Here is a 22,060-nt window from a genome sequence, read left to right as displayed (position 1 = left end):
GTGGTCTGGGTGCCAACTCCCACTACTCTTAACCCTGCAAGTGTTATTATTGCAGTTTTTTTATAAACTGCAATAATTACCTTGCCGGGTTAACTCCACCTCTAGTGGCTGTCTACTAGACACGGAGGAAGAAGCAGCGACGTGGGAAGGGGATTTCACCCCTTCAGCAACCTGGGATTGGGGGGTGGGAGGGAGAGGGGACCTGCAGTGCCAGGAAAACGGATTGTTTTCCTGGCACTGGAGTTTCCCTTTAAATCTTGAGATTTGACACATTTGATAGCATAGGGTGGGAAATAAAGATACAGATACAGATGCCAGTACTGTAGGAACGGCCAAGCTGGCATAGCATTATAGGGATACTTGGTCTACAATCACTGGGATTTAATGTTTGTCACTTCTGGTAGAATCATACAAAGTACAATAGAAAGCACAGCATTTCTAATTGAATGTATGAAAAGAATAGGATTTCACATTGTAGGTCATAAATCAAATATACCTTCTGGTAGACTGTAAGAGAAAGTGCATGGGAAATATAAAACTGTCGTATAAACAATCTGCAGTAAATCCATGTAAAAAAAGCATGTAAAAAAAGCATAAAAACAATGTTTTTATGCTTTTTTTACATGGATTTACTGCACTGTGATGCAGAATAAAAATTACCTTTTCTAAGAGATTACTCTATTGTATATAGAGTTTTATTACTTTACTATCCCTTACAGGACAATATTCATTCCTTACGATTAGCGCCCCCATTAGGTGTGATTTATTCCACCTTTTTTTGTGTATATTCAGGTAACTGATACCTTAAAAGAATGTTAGTTTAATAGAATCATTAAGCAAGCATTTACACAAAATGTGGTGATCTAAATTTCTCTATTCACGTAAGACGCCCCTATCGCAAGGATGGACAAAATGTAAATTCCCATATGTCGTACAAGTCCCACAATGCTTTGTCAGCTCGGGATCTACCATTTCCCTATCCTTGTAGGGTTTTAATTAGCACCAGGGTCGCCATCAGGGCATGACAACCGCAACGGTTGTCATGGGCCCGGCGGTCCTGGGGGGCCCGGACTGCTCAGGTCGTCCGGGCCCCACATTCAGTGGGTACATACCGGGTCACAGGGGGCCCTGCGACCCCGGTATGTACCCACTGGGCCAGCCTCTTCTCCTGGGGGGCCCAGCTGCCAACCGGCGGGCGCGCGAGGGAGCACTCCCCTCTGAGTGCTTCCTCTTCAGCTCCCTCGCGCACCGTACTGATGCCGGAGCCAGAAGATGACGTCATCTTCCGGCTCCGGCATCAGTACGCGGCGCGCGAGGGAGCTGAAGAGGAAGCACTCAGCCAGGGAGAGTGCTCCCTCGCGCGCCCGCCAGGTGTCAGGGAGGACATTTGAGTGAGTGGGGGTGGGGGAGAGGGAGGGAGGGAGGACATTTGAGTGAGTGGGGGTGGGGGAGAGGGAGGGAGGAAATTTGAGTGAGTGGGGGTGGGGGGGGAGAGGGAGGAAATTTGAGTGAGTGGGGGTGGGGGGGAGAGGGAGGGAGGAAATTTGAATGGGGGGGAGAGGGAGGGAAGGGAGGAAATTTGAGGGAGTGGGGGGGAGGAAATTTGGGGGGGAGAGGAAGGGAGGAAATTTGAAGGGGGGGTGAGGAAGGAAATTTGGGGGGGAGAGGAAGGGAGGAAATTTGAAGGGGGAGAGGAAGGAAATTTTGGGGGGGAGAGGAAGGAAATTTGGGGGGGAGAGGAAGGAAATTTAGGGGGGGAGAGGAAGGAAATTTGAGGGAGGGGATGGAGAGGTAGGAATTTGAGGGGAAGAGGAAGGGAGGAAATTTGAGGGAGGGGGGAGAGGAAGGGAGGAAATTTGAGGGAGGGGGGAGAGGAAGGGAGGACATTTGAGGGAGGGGGGGAGGAAGGGAGGACATTTGAGGCGGGGAGAGGAAGGGAGGACATTTGAGGGAGTAGGAGTGGAAGGGAGGACATTTGAGGCGGGGAGAGGAAGGGAGGACATTTGAGGGGGAGAGGAAGGGAGGAAATTTGAAGGGGGGGGAGAGGAAGGGAGGAAATTTGAAGGGGGGAGAGGAAGGAAATTTGAGGGAGGGGAGGGAGAGGTAGGAATTTGAGGGAGGGGAGGGAGAGGTAGGAATTTGAGGGGGGAGAGGAAGGGAGGAAATTTGAGGGAGGGGGGAGAGGAAGGGAGGAAATTTGAGGGAGGGGGAGAGGAAGGGAGGAAATTTGAGGGAGGGGGAGAGGAAGGGAGGAAATTTGAGGGAGGGGGAGAGGAAGGGAGGACATTTGAGGGAGTGGGAGAGGAAGGGAGGACATTTGAGGGAGTAGGAGAGGAACGGAGGACATTTGAGGGGGGGAGGAAGGAAATTTGAGGGAGGGGGAGAGGAAGGGAGGAAATTTGAGGGGGGAAAGGAAGGAAATTTGAGGGGGGAGGGAGGAAGGAAATTGGAGGGGGGGAGGAAGGAAATTGGAGGGGGAGGAAGGAAATTGGAGGGGGGAGGAAGGAAATTGGAGGGGGGAGGAAGGAAATTGGAGGGGGGAGAAGGAAGGAAATGAGAGGGAGGGGGAGAAGAAGGAAATTGGAGGGGGGGAAGGCAATGAGAGGGAGGGGGAGAAGAAGGGAATTGGAGAAGGGGGGAGAAGGAAATTGACGGGGGTAGGGGGAGAGATTGACATCCATCACACACACACACACAATGCACCCCTTGCACACAGAAAAACACACAATGCATTACACACAGACACACATACACAAGCAATGCATCCCTTACACACAGCAACACACAATGCACCCCTTCCACACACTCAGTGCATCCCTTACAGCAGTGTTTCCCAACCCAGTCCTCAAGGCACACCTACCAGTCCAGGATTTAGGGGTGACCCAGTTGTGTCTAAGGTGTTTTTTTCTTTTTTTTCTAAAAACACCTTAGACAAAAGTGGGTAATCCTTAAATCCTGGACTGGTAGGTGTGCCTTGAGGACTGGGTTGGGAAACACTGCCTTACAGACACACACACTGCATCCCATACATACACAAACTCACCTTGCAGCCCTTACACATACAAACACAGATTCACACAATGCATTCCTTACACACATCAGGACATCCCCCCCCCCCCCCCCCCCACACACACACACCCCTGTGAACAAACTCATTGGTGGAACATGAAGGTGGACCCTGGGACCCAGACCTTGAGCTGTGTAAATGGCCCTCAAAAAATGGAGCTGCTTCCCGTTCTCCCAGAACATTAATTTTTGTGACCACAGTTACAAACTGCCTCCAGAGAGCCTGTTCTACACCAGACCAGTGGAGCCAGACGGCAGCTGAAGCCCATCATCATCCTCATCTGGTTGTAAGTAGGCAATCTAGTATATTATTCGTGGCACTAATCTCTAATTTACCCCACATTAAAGGGACACTATAGTCCCCAGAACCACTGCAGCTTAATGTAGTGGTTCTGGTGTCTATAGCCTGTCCCTGCAGGCCTTTTATTGTAAACACGGCGGCACTGCAGCACTGTGTTAGTTAACATGGCAGATCATATGGGTGGGGCACTGTGAAGTCACATGGGGGGCGGCAAACTTTACTTTTGCCTAGGGCGGCAAAAATCCTTGCACCGGCGGACTGGGGGGGAGGGGGGAAGGGGGGGGGACTCTGGTGCAGGCGCCGGGGGCCCAGACCTTGAGCTGTGTCAGGGGCCCCAAAATTTCTGATGGCAGCCCTGATTAGCACTAGGCATGGTTTGAATGTAAGCATGTTTTTGTAGTGAGTATGTGTCTGCAAATGTAGTTGTGTGCCTTTATATACTGTTGCCATTTGAAAGAAGTGGTATACGTGTGTGTGTGTAGGGTTTGCTTTTAAATGTAGTGGTGTGTTTTTATGTAGTGTTGGCATTTTAATGCAGGCGTGCATTTATGTGTAGTGTTTAGTTTTTAAAACAGGGGTGTGTTTATATATATATATATATATATATATATATAATGTTGGTGATTTAATACACAGGTGTATGTGTATGTAGTGTTGACATTAGAATGTTTACTTGTATCCATATATACTGCCATACAAACACTGGTAAACACTGATGCACATGCATCTACATATACATAAATACAAATACAGACGCACAGACACAAATACTGACACACATACAGACACATATGCACACAGATACAAATACTCAAACATAGGCACGCAGATACACAGATACAAATACTTTACAGTAGTGATGGTGCGCAACAACAAAAATCGTATGCACTATGATACAAATACTGACACACATGCAGATACACAGACATTTAGACACACATGCTGGTAATTTTTTTTTAGCAACACTCCTATTTCTGTCATTTGGGGAGGGTGGCTTCTGGTGTTTGAGGCTGTTGGGAGTCAGAGTCTGGCTCTTCCCGTTCCCTCCCTCCCACTTCATCTCTTTTCTGTGCGTTAGCTGTGTGTGTTAGCTGGGAGGAAGTAAAAGGCTCTCGATTCCTCCCAGCGCTGCAGATATGAGAGGTACCCTTTCACAATGTTATATCCTTAATTACATGGGCTCCTCAGTATGCAGGCCCCAGTGAAGCTACACAGGCGGTAGTTCCGCTGCTGTCTGTAGGATGAATACTTAAGAATTTATTAATAAACTGAAATAACATAATTCCTACAGGATGCCTTTTTTCATGTGAACATTTATCAACCAACATTTTCAAAGGAAATGCTCCAAATGCGACATTTTAAGGCACTGTAGGCAATGTTTGAAGTGGTTATGGCGCCTTGTGTCCATGGGCTCCAAATCCCACATCACTGCATAACAGTTTACACACTGCTTCTGCTTTGTGAAATACCAATTCATACCAGGGATTGAAAAAATGATTGGCCGAGAAAACGGAATCCCTCAGTCTAACACTTTAGGATACCTCTGGTATAGTGCAAAGTAAAGCAAAGCCATTTTGTTTTTGCAGGCTGCGGGGAACGTAGTTTTGCTGCTAAACTGAGTAAAACAGGTTAGCAGACATATGGGATATTGCTCCCATGAACTCCAGGCACCATAACCATATTAGTTTAAGTGGTTATGGTTTCCACGGTGTCCCTTTAAACATAAACAATAACAAGACAAGGTTTGCCACTGTAGCAGGGAACAATAAACACCAACAAAACAAAACACAAGATCCAATGAACTGCCAAGTGCCCAATAGTATTGTCATTTGTACAGATTCTACTTATTACTAGCAGATATTCCACTCTTAGAACTGAAAATGAATCACACGGACATTACTACAGGAAAGTGGAGGGGTTGAAATACTTAACCTGTTGAACTTGCTGCTATTTCGGATTAAAAACATACAGCTCAATGATAGAGGCAACAAAACAAATGCTGTAAAATGCATTGTTTCTATAATTGGGTGTGACAGATACATGAGAAAAAAAAGGATAATTAAACAGGAAGCTTTAGTCACTTTTATTGGAAAAAACCCTCTCGCTTTCCAAAACTATTGAGAGTCAGGGGAGATTTTAAGATAGAGGAAAAAAATGACTGAATGTTTTAATTCCAGTCCAATAGTATAAATCAGGGCTTCCCCTAAAAAACAAAGAATACAGCCGTAAAATTTCAGAGCACAAAAAACAAAAACTGAAAAACCTAATTATTTTGGAGACAATATTTTGCCAATATAATAAATTTTAATGAAGTGAAGTCAGACATTTACTGGCCAATCTGTGACAGCACAAGAGCATGGTAGGAAGGAGTTAAAAACTACATATCTGACTAAAACAGTTAAACTGGTAACATGATGCACCAATTTCAAATTCAGGTTCTCTACTAAGGTTTTACATATTCACCTTGGGTTGCCCATTAAACCGACACCAATCTGGGGCACCTTGCAGTAGCACCTAAGAGGCCAACCCATCTGTGAACTTCTGCAATAATTGTCCTACTGAGCAATTCATAACACGCTGCAAATGCGGAGAGCAAATGCAAATCTCGGGGAAAGGAGCAAAAAGACTCCTTGCACCATATTCACTGCAATATGCTGGAGTGGTTATGGTGCTTGGAGGGCCCCTTTAACGTAAGAGATATAAAACTAAATTGCAAACATTTCACACACACACACAGAGCATGAACAAAAACACATTAACCCTAACTTTCAAGAATCAGTAGACAACTGATTTTCCAAGAATCCTTACAAATCTAAAATTCTAGGGAAGTTCATCAGAATTAAAGATTACATAATGAGGGTTTCTTGTCTTACTAAAACCCTCCTATCTTTAAGGTACATCAGTGTTGGGACAATAAAAACCTCCAGATTTGGCATTTTCGAACCTATGAACATAATAGTGGAAATCTTATCTTTTCACTATTTTATAGATACTAGATACCACAAGTAATATTTAATTTTCTTTCTAAAAACACCTTAGACGCAACTGGGTAATCCCTAAATCCTGGACTGTTAGGGGGTACTTGAGGACTGGGTTGGGAGCCACTGGTATAGATGATCTAATACCTATCTCAATAACACTAGGGACATTGCAAGGGAAAGCTCAAAAATAACTTGGAGGACCCTTCCTGTTCCAATTTTGCATAGAATTGACATTAGCCAGAACTTTGTTCTGGGCTGGCTAATGATGCTGCCAGAGGTGGAATACTACCTCAGGCAACAGAGGGCTTAATTTATGTATGTGCAGAGTTTCAAAGCAAAATGCTGCACATACATACTCCAGGCACTATGACCACTTCAAATCAATAAAGTGGTCATAGTGCTTGGAGGAACCTTTAAAGTATGTGAATGCAGTTCCTATCGTACACAACTGTATAAAATATGTATCACATTTGGCATACAAAAATTAACAAAAACCCTTTTATTTACACATTTTAAAACGGTGTTTAAAATATCAAGTTCATCGTGTATTTACATGAAAATAGCTAGATCTTGACAATTCCATTCATAATTTTGTTCACAAGTTAAAAAATGCAGTCCAATTTGTTTATACATTCGAGCAGTCTCCATGCTTTAGTACTGACAGAGACAGGCACCCTACGACACTACACAACAAGAAAAAGATGCAGAGCAACTGGGAAGGGGCAGGAAAAGGAAAAGGTTGGGTGAGAACGCCAAAGAATACCTGGAAACCACATGTTTTCCTCTAGGATCATCACAAATAAAAGTCTAAGTGGGTTCGATAAAGTGCAAGATTTTACCCATAATGCACTAAAGAAAAAATGTTCCCTAGGATTCCAGGAGTCATAGCAGCCATTGTTTTCTAGGTCTGTAGCAGAAAACCAATACTCCCACACATATATTTATAATGAGTCCACACTGATGTGAGACTGATCCGGGTTTAAGAGAACGGCTGCCACCATAAAAACCATATGTAATTATCCTGCTGTGATGCAATGGGTTTCCTATAAAAAATTTACAAAGAATGGCTTTAAAGGAAAACCCCAAGTGCCATAACTACTATAGCATGCGGTAATGATTATAGTGCCAGGAGTTCCATGGCACTGTTCCAATGTAAGTAGTTTGATAAAGTTATAATAACTTACCCCCTCCATTGAACAAATGCACAGAGTTTCCGTTAGTTCTCCTGTGCTAAATCCTGCCACGTAGGAAGAGTTTGTAGGCTGAGAGCATCACCCAATCTCACAAAATTGCCAGGTTTTGCTCTATGCAGAGCACATCTGGCTCTTACGAAATATGTAACTGGCATCCAGCGGATGACAGCTAAGTTTTTCAAACCGTTAGCAAAAAGCTTGGCTTCTAAAAGTGGTGTACCCAGTGCACTCCTGACAGCCTCTAGACATACAGTAGTCACAATTACACAGCGCCGGCCCTGGGTGCAGAAGTGCCCTGGTGCCACTTTACTTGAAGGAACTAAACCTTTCTCCAGTAGTTTAACCCCAAGATTGTAGATTTGAGGTGCAACACTACTGCCCCCCAGCTTCCTTCTTTTTCCATGCCACAGTACGAAGAAGCAAGGTAGCCTGTGATAGATTGATGGTGTCCGTTTATATTATAAGCCTATTACTGGCTGCCAATTTAGAGAATGTGTAGGCAATAATGCAGTGCTAAGGTTTCCCCATCACATATTAAAGAATTATGGACACATGATCTGCTCATATTTACATAGACATAAATACAACTAGACAGTTTTCTACGAACATATTGTGATAGAATTTACTTTGATTTCAAGGTTCAAGCTTATAGGTGTCATATTAGATATCCTATATTAAAATTGGCTAACTTGGACTCAGGAAATGCTTGATGCTTAAAACCATATATGTTTAGTTCTGGGAGCAGATAGCCCCCTCCTGAGCGGTCTCTCCTCAAATCATTCTGTTCTTTCTCAGAACTTATTTGTATATGTACATGACGTTAATCCCTATGTCTTATCTGTACTCCTTTCACCCCCTTCCTACTACTGTCCAATGAGTATTTGCACGTAAGCACTTACTTTTTAATGTATAAAAACACAACTAACAAATAAAGGTCAGAGGCTTATTTTGAATACCAAAAGGTGTCTGGTGTCTAATTCACGCTCCTCCAATTGCACTTGTAATATCAATTTGGGCTCCCCTGAATATACCAAAGATCAATATTTGGATCTATGTCAATATCAATCAGACAGAGACTAAAAACACTTCCTCATGAAGACTTTCAATTACTGAAATCCTGCACGTTCGATGTCGCAGTGAAGTGGTCTTGGTGTACAGAGCATGCCCTTGCAGCAACACTAAATGTTGATCCCTGTGCTTTAGTGTGATCCTATGCTTTACTTTATGTGGCATCAGTGGCGTACACATGACCCATGGGGCCCCGGTGCGAAAATTGATCCGTGGGCCCCTCCCCACCGCGCTTACTCTGCGCGGGCCAGGGCCGCAACACATGGCGGCGGGCACCTGGGGTTGCAGGGCTGCGACCGTGGTATGTACGCCAGTGCATGCAGATGCACACACATTCCTTGCCATATAGGAGTTAAATCACTTTGTGAATGCAGCCCTAGTCTTATTTCCTGCTAGCCTTCCATATGTGTAATTAAAGTTCAATTAACAGACAATAAAAATTTCTAAAGCAAACACACTTTTTTTTTTTCATGTTAGCTGTGCAAATTGTCAGAGAATTTATCAGTGAGACAGCAGAGGCATGATCTGTGCACCAAAACTGCATCATTAAATCTAAAGCAGGGGTGTCCAACCCGCGGGCCGCATGTAGCCCAGGACTGCTAGCAGTGCTGCCCGGTTGACATCCGCACTGCCGGGCAGCATGGGAGGCAGGAAACATTTAACATACTGTGCTCCTCCTGAACGGTTCCCTCTTGCTCCCTGCAGTGAGCCGGCCGCTGGGATAGGACGTCATCCCGGCATTGGAATCATTGCTGGGCGTGCGGGGGACCTGTGCAGGAAGAGCACAGAAATCCCAGCCCAGCAGCAACTGCGAGCCACCAGGGACAAAGGATCCATTGCAGCCATCCCAGAGCAAGGTAGGGAGGTTGGGTGTATATCTTAAGTACTGAATGTAATTTTTGTGTATGTTTTGTCAGAGATTTTGTGTGTGTGTGTGTGTGTGTGTGTGGGTGGGGGGAGTTGGGGTCTGTGATAGTGTACGTGTGTGTGTAAGTCATGACTATGTGTTTGGGTCTGTGATTGTGTGTGTATATCTCTGATTATGTGTTTGCATGTGATTGTGTGTATGCATCTGAGATTGTGTTTGTACAAGTCTGTAATTGTGTGTGGGTCTGTGAGTGTGTGTAGGTCTTATTGTATGTGCATGCGTGGGTCTGTGATTGTGTGTATAGGTCTGTGAGTATGTGTGATTGTGTGTGTGAGAGACTGTGTAAAGGTCTGCGATTGTATGCGTGTGTGTAGGTCTGTGATTGTGTGTGTGTGTGTGTGTATGTGATTGTGTACTTGTGTATTTGTTTAGTAGAAAGCTCATCCCACATAAGGATAACAAACAAGGGAGTTATCTGCTAAACAAATTTAAGAAATGGGCTTCTGAAGTTTTATTATATGAATGAATTTTATTATAGATTTTATGTGCGGCCCAAGATAATTCCTCAGCATTCAATGTGGCCCAGCAAAGTCAAAATGTTGGACTCCCATGATCTAAAGGGTTTTTTTTTGTCATGCTTAGTGTAGCTCTTTGATTGTTTTCTATGAGAAGCATTAGACTGGTGAGCATGGCGATTAAAAAAAAAAATAGTAACTCCCCCCTCCCCCCCACTTTAAATGTGGTGTGGTACACTAACTTTATAAAAAAGGATATTAATTTCTATCAGAATGTTCCTTTTTTTTTTAAAAAAAATAATAAGGATTCAATTCTATATCAGTTCTATTCATTTCTATAAACATTTCCAAGGGACTGAGGAGTATACAACAACAAATATTCAAGTAAGTGTCTACATTTTTGTTCTGTTGTATAGAAATGAGCACAGTGGATTTCTATAAAGGATGATACTTTTTAGCGCAGGGGAAACTGGGGAATAACAAATTAGGCAATAAATCAGAGCCAGACTCCTCTTAATTCCACATTTATGAGCAGGTGCAATATTTTAACACCGCTTAAAGGACAAGTGTCATTTTTTTAATATAATCCTTTCAGGAGATATATATAACTGCACCACACACTGTGTTTGCAAACTGGCAGTGTCTATTGTCTTCCTTGTTTCTGTGCAGAGAGTGGACCAGAGACTAAGAGTTATCCACTAAAGTGAGAGTTTTCCAGATATTCAAATTGGCCTTAAATTTGTGAAATTCATATTGAATTCAAAGTAGCTGATCTAGAGGCATAGCCGGCTTTGAAATTGTATCTCAGTTTAGTGATTTTGATCTTAAATGTGATATTCACATAGAATTCCAGACAATTCTCACTTTAGTTAATAACCATGCAATGGTACTTTTTCAGTCTATGTCTGATCCAAGATGTATGTATATTGCTGAAGGATCCTGTCATATTTTCGAAAGGTAGGAATGACCAACTCATGCTATAAATATAATTCATTTTTTTTTAATTCTACTTCCTTTCAAAATTGTTTTGAGGGTACAGTTGGCCTTTAAGAAAATGCTGCTTCATTCTGCTTAGTATTTTAGAACATATAACGAGCATCCTACCTCATGCTATACAGTAGCACAAAAGTCTGTGTAGTCTTGCAACACAATGGAAAACACAGGTTATGATGCAGACTGTAATGCTTTATGATTAGCTGCCTCACACGGTCTATCAATAACTCTGCTATATTCAGCAACATGACACATAAGCTCTTAGGCTTGAGCTGGATTCGTAAATTTTCCTTTGGTTTCCTCCCTATCTCTGCTTGCTTCTAGAATGTAATCTGCTTCATATACCAGTCAATGAATAAGCACATATGCAGGCTACACCCACAAGGATTGTTAACCCCTTAAGGACACATGACATGTCTGACACGTCATGATTCCATTTTATTCCAGAAGTTTGGTCCTTAAGGGGTTAATTAACATCAGTTTATTAGTTTGGGTGGCACGATTTAAGTTACAGAAAATTACAAACGGAGGGGCATTAAAGGGATCCTTTTGTGCCAGGAAAACAAAGGGGCAGTATAGGGTTAATAGGTCCCCTCCTCCCTCGCGCCCCCTTCAGCCACTTACCTGAATTCAGTGTCGATGTCCCTCGGCGCTGGGTGAGGCTACGCCGACGCTCCTCCCCCACCGCCGTCAGGGGAGACAATGTGCATGCGCAGCAATGGCCGCGCGCGCATTAGACCGCCCATAGGAAAGCATTACTCAATGCTTTCCTATGGGGAAAATCTGACGCTGGAAGTCTGTGATGACCTCCAGCGTCAGATAACAGACCAAAAGTCTGTTTGTATTCCGGAAGCCCTCTAGTGACTGTCTGGTAGACAGCTACAGAGGGCAGACTTAGAGCTGCAATGTAAACATTGCAGTTCTCTGGAACTGCAATGTTTTACATTGCAGCACTAAGTGGAAAAGGGTCACAGCAGCCAGACTACTTCAATTAGCTGAAGTGGTCTGGGTGCCTACAGTGTCCCTTTAAGATGATCAAACACACACATTTTATGTGAGAGAGAGAGAGATAAGAAGGGAGGCACAAATGATTAGAGAAATACAAATGAAATTAAATTCTAAAAACATACTAATGTTAATATATTGATTGTAAAAGGAATACATTGCATTTCTTTATAGTGCAGGATTGTTGACTCCCACCACCCAAAAGATCCACAGTAACAGAGGGAAAAAAGAAAAGAAAAGAGGGGTTGGGGGTTAATTTACCTCTAATCCAGCAGCGAGAGCATCTCTCTACATCTCTGCTCCAACCCAGGAGATGATCACTACTGGTGATCCAAGACAGGTTGCATGTTTGAAGGGCTTTAAAAGTGAAAAATCAACCTACCTTCTACTACCCCACATACATCATATCACAAATATGCAGGTATTAAAAGTAAAATATCAAGATATACTCACCTAAGCTGTCTTCTATCATCCAGCTTTCCAGATTTGTGGGTCCTATGCTTTGTGTGACACCTACCTCGGGTCCATTCTCGGCTCATCCTGCGGTCTTCTTTGATTTGTCCTGTTTAGGGATAGCCAAGCAATCCAAACTACATCGGTCACTCTGTTCCTAAATTTCCTAGCCAGTGCTAGCAGCAGCAGCTGGTGAGTTTCCATAGCAATTGCAGCACATGTGCGTTATTTGCTATGCTTGGGAGAGAAGAAGGATTTCATGTGGGTGCTCTTTTCTGCTCTCCCAAATAGTCAGCATAGAACCCGTGCCAAAGATTTGGCTGAGAAGTGGGAGAACAACTTTTTTAGGAAGCTCCTGTGCCAGAAACTTTGGGAAAGGCTTGAAGGCCAGCCTCCTGTCTGCAGACTATAGGCCTTGTTCCAAGAGCCCGTGAAAGAGGCTATTATCACTGTGGAGAAGAGGATGGGGGCCCAGGACACTTACGGTAGCAGAGAGGATGCTGACCTGGTAGATGTACAGGAGCTTGGTGAAAATCTTAATTTTCAATTTTCCAAAAAAACCATAAGGAAAAAATAGGATGGAAAGATTACACACTCTAGTAACACAGTAGTAGTGACAATGCAAAAAAATATCACACATCACTTTAGAACCAGAAACCTCTAGTCAATAATTATGATTTGGGACAAATACAGGGGTTATGGAATTAATTAGGGAAAACCATCAGAAGTGGGGGGAGAGCGAGAATAAAAAATAAAAAGGCCATGGGAGAAGATGCGATGAATGAGAAATATTTGTAGTCTCTATAAGTCCTATTTTAATACGTTTTTCTCTGAATCTAGACATTTGCTAGAAAAACTGCTACCACAATGTATATATGAAATCCCATGCTGTTTCAAAAGAGCTTGAGTGATTTGGGGCATTACAATCCCTATAAGGAGTTTGGAGTTATCTTTTAAATGCACACCTGTAACCTTGTAGAATAAATGGGAAACATAAATAATTCCTTTATTGTTAAGGCTATATAAAATTCATATTGCCATGTTTTTCAAGGATGCAAAGAAGAAGAAAAAACAAAAAAAACGACATCTCAATCACTTCTCGGTTCAAGACTAACATTTACATGTACTCAGTTACCCCATATTTCTACAGTTTATTTTGAAAAGAAATGCCAACACGCTGTAGTCATTGATGAAGTTAACATCTTATCCCTTAAGCCGAATAAGTATTCATTTATGGTAACAGCACAAAGGTTTTACTTTTTGTTACACAGATGCAAATATTTGTTTTTAATCTATTGTGGCATACGTGTACATTAACACATACATATATTACACACACAAAACTACATAAAGCATGAATATCTGTTATTAAGTATTTTGTGGAACTTGGCTACAAAAAATGAAAAGATGAGGATTGACCGACATAAACCAGATATAGCTACAGATATGGCTGCAGGAAACTGCTAAATCCATGGACTTTCAAAAGGCTTCATTTTTGTTTTAGTTTTCCAGTTTACATTTTAATGTATCAATATAATACAGTAACAATTGGAGTTCATTTCCAGGGTGGAGTTTTTTTTTTTTTAAAGAATGAAAGAATGGCAGAGATAAGTGCTGATTTTATTAACCATTACTCTACGTTTTAGAGATATTTATCACTTCAAAGTGCATTTCAAGGGACACTATAGGCACCCAGACCACTTCAGCTCATTGAAGTGGTCTGGGTGCAGTGTCCCAGTCCCACTTAGTCCTGCAATGTAAATCATTGCAGTTTTTCAGAAACTGCAATAATTACATTGTAGGACTATGGCTGCCTCTGGTGGCAGTCAGCCAGCCAATAGAGGTACTTCCTGGTGAATCCACTTTAGGTTGCTTAATTGATGCTGAGCGTCCACACGCTCTGCATGAGGTCATCCAGCGTCAGTAAAATCCTTGCAACACTCACAGCACATGTGCATTAAGCCTGTCCATGGTGTATTTAGGATTTGTGCTGCCCCACCCCTTTCTGTCAAGGCTGCACTTTGACTGACAGACGTTCACGCACTGACAGACGCACAGTCTCCTATACACTGACAAACAATGGCATACACACACTCACTGATAGACAGACATACACTTACTCAGACACACACTCACTGACAGACTAACTGACAGACGCACGCACTCATTGACCGACACACATTTCCCCCACTCACAATTACGATTATTTTTTTTAAATTGAAATCCACCCAGCCTCCCTACTTTTGGGAGAGCTGGGTGGGTATTTCACCTGGGGTCCAGTGGGGCTGCTGGGCAGGGAGGCGGCCGGGTGGCGAGGGAGCACTTTCCCCTGAGCTCTTTATGCTCAGCTCCCTCGCGTGCCGCAGAGTGATGCCGGGAGAAGGAATATGAGGGCCAGCTCTTGGGCTCTCATAAAACGAGGCAAACAAGGTATTTGCCTGGGCATTTTTGCCGCCCCCTGGAAATTGCCACCCAAGGCAAATGCCTTGTTTGCCTCGTGGTAGACACATCCCTGAGCCTGTCCCTGTAAGATGACATTGGAGGAGGAGGAGCCCTGGCCCAGGCCAGAGGGAGATTGGCGCTGGAAATCTGGGCGTACACAATGGTTATTTTTTTTAACCCTTTAAGAAGCCGGGAGGGGGGAGCCAGGGCTGGATTAACATAGGAGCTGATGGAGCTGCAGATCCAGGCCCATTGATTATTTTTTTTACCACCACACACTACTCTTAGGGTTGCCACCTGGACGGTATTTATTTGAGGCTGCCTGGCCAGTGCCGATATTGCAGTAGTACCGGCAATACAAATTTATATTTCTCAGTATCAACAGAAATCACTCTGCAATACCAACACCAGCCAGTAGGGGTGGCTGTGTGTGTGGATAGAGGCAGGGATCGAAAGTTACGGCATATACCTGCATCTCTCTATTCACTGATCCGCGGGGGAGCAGCTACACAGCCACGAGAGTCCAGATAGCAGCTCCTAGCCTGCAGAGACAGCCTAGAGCTCAAGGAAGTGAGTGATGCGGTAAAGGCTGCAGGGAGACATGGGGACACTGAGACACTAGGGGACACTGTGAGACACTTGGGGACACAGACACACATTGGGACAATTGGGGACACCGAGACATGGGGACTCTGAGACACTAGGGACACAATGTCCCCAAGTGTCTCAGTGCCCCCATGTTTCCCAGCCAGTGTCACTGGTTTCTCAGTGTCCACAAGTCTCCCGAAGTGTCTGTGTCTCAGGATACTGTTGGCCAGCATGCATGATTGGCAGGCAGCCTGACATGCATTCATGCCAGGCTAGTCTTCTAATTCTTTGGGCAGACACACCTCCTAGGGCATGTTCGTCCCCCCTTTCGGGAGTTCTGGTTCCATGATACGTGTCAGTGGCCCACCCTTTTACAACGCCCATTGACTTCCTGCTTTACTGGACACTGCTGTTAGGGGGGTTGGATTTACATGAAAGATGAAAGAATGAATTAGAGAGAGATTAGCATATTTGAAGAGAATCTGAGTTTTCTTATAGCTGCATCCTATGAGTTTCCCTCCGCCAACATCTCCACCAGAAACACAACGCTTGAGAGGTATGACTGTTCTAGTGTTTTTGTTCGAAAAGATTCTGTACTTAGGCCCCTCATAATTGTCAGCACCAGGCCCACTGGGCTCTTAATCTGGCCCTGGGGGGAGCGCAAGGGCCGGGGAGACCAGAGGGCTCTATAGTGCTGTACAGCGCTGCGGAATTTGTTGGCACTTTATAAATAAATGATGATAATAATAATGGTAGTGTAAAGATTACAAGTTTGTATCCCTTACACTATAGAATCCCTTTAAGTTCAACACCATAACATATTTTTTTGTTTTATGTGATCATTGGAAGGTAAAAATACCAATTTGGTATTTAAGAAGATTATTATATACCACCCAACACTGGGAGGTATGTAACTGGATGGGAGAAAGCAGGCTCGAGTGGTGGCACCTTAATGATCATAACTGCATTATAGGTGTACTTTTGAAAAGGAACTGTCTAAGCACAAAGTGCAACTAGAAAGTTCTTGTGTGGACAAAAATACCTACTTTTAGGTATGTGCATACAATTATATTCTCATCTTTGGACAAAACAAAGAGTACCAACTTAAGAATATTCAGGAGAGGGGGTCAAAATCGTGATTGGTCTGCTATATTGGGAATGGTTGAGAGGCATGGTAATGAATTAAAATTTTTGCAAGCCTGTATAGTGATCCAAAGGTGAACTTTATTAACAGCCATAAGCACATTAAAATTAACAGCAAAAACTGTTAAATCGACAGAATTTAATTTAAATAAAGTTTCTTATGCCTCATCCAATGTGCCCCATCAACCTGCATTGGTCATGCAGTGGCAGGTAAACTGATAAGTTGTATATTAAATCAGGCATCTCCCTTAAATTCTGTATCTTCTGTATTTCAAAGCCCTTACAGGGCTAAGTTGTGGAGCTAAACTGTGGTAAGAATTCAGAAAAGTTCCAAACCACACATGACAGAGAAGTCCACTGGGATGTTGGACATCATCCAACAAAGCTTTATGCCGCCGTTAAAAGGGACACTAATAACTAAAATAAGGTGCCAATACTTTATTGGTTTTTATGCATAGATGTGGTCCATTTATCCGACAATGTAAACTATTGCCCTTTCTGAAAAATGGCAGTGTTTAATTTGGCCAAAAACATGCCGCTAGTGTCTGTCAGACAAACCGCCACTACAGCCTCTTCCTCAAAGGAACACCCCAGCACAACAACAACTTCACTTTACAGTAGTTGTGATGGTGCCTGGTGTCACCCATCAGTCTTGCCTTTAAATGGTAAACCCTTTTCTTTGAATATCTGCCCTCAAGCGCTAGTAGTTCCTTCTCTTCTACTCAGGCTTATGCGGAAGCACTGAGGAGGTGGTAGTGGTTGGCTAAGAGAGTCTGTTGTTACTCACCATGGGTGGCCAGAGATAATCTGTTGACACTCTAAGCCTATCAACTAATTACGGTTGCATCCTACATTGCATTAGCCTGAACAGAAGAGGAAAGCTAGTTTACTGTCAAACTTAACGGGAAACTATAGTGCCAGGGAAACTCATTTTCCTGGCACTATAGCTTCCCTCTCTATCAAGGCCCCCTGCCGCAGAGCTGAAGCGGTGAATAACCCGTTCAGTCACTCACCTGGGTCCAGCACCGATGTAGCTCAGTGCTGGCTCAGCTCCACCCACGCTCCTCCCAGGCCTGACGTCAATGCTTTCCTATGGGGAAAGATCTGATGCTGGAAGTCCTCATGCAGAGCGTGAGAATGTCCAGCGTCAGATAACAGACCAAAGGTCTGTTTCAATTCCGGTAGTCCCTCTAGTGCAGTGGTTCTCAAACCAGTCCTCAAGACCCGCCAACAGTCCAGATTTTGTTAGTATCCCCATTGGAATAAAACAGGGAAATATATAAATCCTGGACTGTTGGTGGGCCATGAGGACTGGTTTGAGAACCACTGCTCTAGTGGCTGTCTGTTAGACATCCCCTAGAGGAGGAGTTAACCCTAGCAGGTAATTATTGCCGTTTAAAAAAAAAAAAAAAAAAACCTGCAATAATTACATGCTCTGGGTTAAATGGACTGTCAGGAGTGTCAGGAAAAATCAGGTTTGCAGTGCCCACTTTGTCCTACCCCCCATCCCTTGTTGCTGAAGGGGTTAAAACCCCTTTAGTGACTTACCTGAATCCAGCGCCGACGTCCCTCGGCAGTGGGTCAGGCTCCGGCCACGCTCTTCCCCCGCCGACATCGGAAACCTAATGAGCATGAGCGGTAATGGCCGCATGCACGCATCAGTCCTCCCCATAGGAAAGCATTTTTCAATGCTTTCCTATGGGGATTTCGGCAACGCTGGAGGTCCTCATGCATAGGGTGAGGACGTCCAGCGTTTTTTTAAAACACTTTTCGTGTTTTAAGAACACGGAAGTCCCTCTAGTCCCCCCCCCCCCCCCCTTTATTCTGCCGATAATTCAGCTTCTCATCAAGCTTTCAGCAGTCCCCAAAATGCTTTTTTATTTGCTGTACAATTTTACTGCAAATGCTAGACAGAAATGCAAAACATGCTACCATTTCATATTGTATGTTTGACTGTTATTTACGGTTTATTATCAAATGCCACTCTGTATCCAACAAAATAGTCTATGTAGGTTTATTCACTAAACATCTAATTGCATTGAATTAAAGTCCAAATTGCTAAACAGAGGTTAAAATAGTCCGTTAAACAGATGTAATTTTCCTCAAATTAGCCATTTTCATCCAAAATTAGCAATTCAGATCTCTATTCACTAACATTCAGTGTACAGTGAATAAAGATGTTATAATAACTATTAACAACCTACTTTATCTCTATGTATACAATTAGCAGTAATAGTATAATATTACCTTTCAGCCCAGTGTTCATTCTGATCTTGCTGGCAATCCAAGCAGTATATTTGCCCTCATCTGCTACTTAAAGTCTGAGCTTCTTTCGAAGCGTACTCATGCAGAATAGCTGAGAAACCTGGTCCAGCAAATACAAGGCAGGAAAGGGCCTGGCTAGTCACCTCCCTTTACTTCCCCTGCCAGAAAGCCTGACATCACACTGCTCCTGATGAGTCAAACTGAACTATAAAATAAACAATGACAGCCTAGCTGTCCCTTTCACTGCAATATTTAACACAAATTGTCTGCGTCCAGTGATCATATATCTGGGGTATGCCAACAAATAAGTTATAAAGGTCTCACTACAATTCCACTTTTGTGGTCAAGTCCATCCATATTTAGCTCTCTAGAACCATGCAGAGAACCAAAACAACTTTAGCTTAACCCCTTAAGGACACATGACGTGTGTGGCATGTCATGATTCCCTTTTATTCCAGAAGTTTGGTCCTTAAGGGGTTAATGAAACTGTTTTGGTGTATAGATCAGTGGCTCCCAAACTTTTTAGATTCAAGGCGCCCTTTATATTCCAATATTTTTCCAATGCACCCTAAGTCAAAATGAATTTCTCTACAGCGCTGCAGCATATACTGGGCCCATTCTGAAAAAACGGTTTCCGGCCAGGGGCGGGTCCATAATTTAATCTCGGGAGGGGCACTGGTTATTATTTTATTATTTATATAGCGCCATCAGACTCCGTAGCGCTGTACAATGGTTGATTATTTAAAGATATAATCCAGGCACAATAACCACTACAGCACTCTGTAGTGGTTATTATTTATAATTTATAAGGCGCCAACAAGTTCCATAACGCTGTACAATGGGTGGACCAGGGGAGGGCTGGCAGCCTTAGGCCTGGGGGGCAAATCCAGTCAAGTGGCCCATTGCACCAAGAGGAGAGTAAAAACAAGAGTCACCTAAACAGACACTCAATGACAGGCACACACACACTTGCTGATTTGGCACACACTAAAAAACACACTCACTGACAGGCACACAGACCACACACAGAAAGACACACTGTTACAGGCATACTGACTCAGACAGACAGACAAACTGGCGCGCACACACACAGACATACTGGCGCGCACACACACAGACATACTGACACACACAAACAGACATACTGACACACACAGACAGACATACTGACACACACAGACAGACATACTGACACACACAGACAGACATACTGACACACACAGACATACTCATACACACACATACACCCAAACTTTACACTTTTAAAACTAGTAGACAGGGGCTGAGTTGAGGGTATAAGCTGTAATTGGGGGTTTAGGAAATGTAGGGGGGGGGGATAGAGGCTGAAGCAGGTTGATGGCTACAATTTGGGAAAGGGGCTGTGGTGTGGGTGATATGGGTTGCAATTTGGGGAGAGGAGCTGTAGTGAGGATGTTATGGGGCTGTAGTGGGGACATGGGGCTGAGGAAGGGGTCAGGAGCTGAGAGGGGGAAAGGAGCAGGGAAAGGGTGGTATAGGGGCTGAGAGGGGGGGCAGGTGCTGTGGAAGGGGCATAGGGGCTGAGGAAGGGGATAGGGGCTAAATAAGGGTATAGGGGCTGAGGAAAGGCACAGGGCTGAGGAAGGGGGACAGGGGCTGAGGAAGGGGGACAGGGGCTGAGGAAGGGGGACAGGGGCTGAGGAAGGGGGACAGGGGCTGAGGAAGGGGGACAGGGGCTGAGGAAGGGGACAGGGCTGAAGAAAGGTAATGGGACAGAGGCTGAGCAAGGGGACAAGGGCTGAGGAGGGGAAAGGGCTGAATAAGGGGACAGGGGCTAAGGTAGGGGACAGGGGCTGACTAAGGGGACAGGGCTGAGGAGGGGGGGCAGGGGCTGACTAAGGGGACAGGGCTGAGGAGGGGGGACAGGGGCTTACAAAGGGGACAGGGCTGAGGAGGGGGGACAGGGGCTTACAAAGGGGACAGGAGCTGAGGAGGGCACAGGGGCTCAGGAGGGGACAGAGCATGACTAAGGGGACAGAGCTGAGGAAGGATGACAGGGAATGACTGAGGGGGACAGGGCTGATGAGGGGGACAGGGGCTGAGGAGGGGAATAAAAAAACAAACTAAGGTGTATTTCCCCGCTCCCTGAGTCTTACCATAGGCCAGGGAGGGGTGGCCAGGAGCAGGAGCAGCAACCAGCATACAGCAGCCAGCAGTCAGTGAAGTCGGCCAGCCTCTCCTGATGATGTCAGGAGGAGGGGGCGTGACTTCCTTTGCTCTTCTCCCAAACTCCCCAGCGGTCCTGGGAGAAGAGCAGTGAAAGTCATGCCCCCTCCTCCTGACATCATCAGGAGAGGCCAGCCGACTCCACTGACTGCAGGGAGAGAGGTAAGTTGAAAAATTTGAGTCCTCGGCCAGAGGCAGGGGATTCAGATTTTTCAAATTTTTGCTGGATGCGGACGGCCCTGGGTTTAGAGCGGCCTGGGGGGCAATTGCCTCCCTGCCCCCCTTCCCAGCCCGCCCCTGGGGTGGACTGACACGGATTTGTAACCAGACAAGTATGACGCACAGGAACAGAGGGATTGAGGGCCCTGCTCAATGAGCTTACACGCTAGAGGGAGTGGGGTACAGTAGTAGTAGCACACATCATGCTTACAAAATACACTAAATACATAAAAAAAAGCCCTGTTAAATGTGTGTATGTTAAAAATCTGAAACAAAATAGAAAAAAAAATTAAATTTTACTCCATTATTAAGCAGAGTTTGGAAGTTAAATGGCTTAAAAAAAGTGTAAAAATAGCATTCGGTAAATTGTCTTAACTTGGTTCTTTATATAAATATATACTTGTGTGTAGCAATCACATTTTCTGCGATGGCTACAAAGCTTACGACACAAATTTACCAAATTCTAAAATTGTTACTTTTTTCATTTCATTTTACTCCTTGTATTCTGTGGACTGTAACTACCAAAAATAAACAGAAATCCTAGACTTATTATGTACTCTGTAAAATCAGGACAAATAAATGAATTTAATTTTGAATTACTTTTCATATGCTGAGCTGTGCACTTTTGCTTTTTTTTGTAATGTTTGTATTATAAATAAGAAGTTATATATGCATATGTCACATCAAATTAAAGTCTTTCATGTCCTTCAACAAACAATATGTAATATTTATGTGGGCACTTGAAGAGAAACCCT

At 44.0% G+C, this 22,060-nt stretch overlaps 1 protein-coding gene across 3 annotated transcripts in view; it reads right to left on the bottom strand.

Moving 5' to 3' along the window:
• The window catches only part of RIPOR1 (RHO family interacting cell polarization regulator 1), a 405,268-nt gene that overhangs the window by 107,684 nt on the left and 275,524 nt on the right, over positions 1–22,060 (bottom strand). The window contains exon 1 of one of the 3 annotated variants that reach the window (XM_063438388.1): positions 18,864–18,948. The exons of the other annotated variants lie outside the window; for them this stretch is intronic. Within the exon in view, the coding sequence (XP_063294458.1) occupies positions 18,864–18,882 (19 nt within the window). The 5' untranslated portion in view covers positions 18,883–18,948. Of the gene's footprint in view, positions 1–18,863; positions 18,949–22,060 lie in introns of those variants that run through there. 3 annotated transcript variants of the gene reach the window in all.

Source organism: Pelobates fuscus, chromosome 12, assembly GCF_036172605.1.
Source record: "Pelobates fuscus isolate aPelFus1 chromosome 12, aPelFus1.pri, whole genome shotgun sequence".
Taxonomy (NCBI): Eukaryota; Metazoa; Chordata; class Amphibia; order Anura; family Pelobatidae; genus Pelobates; species Pelobates fuscus.
Note: the sequence above shows the minus strand (reverse complement) of the source record. Positions and strands in the feature narration are given on the sequence as shown.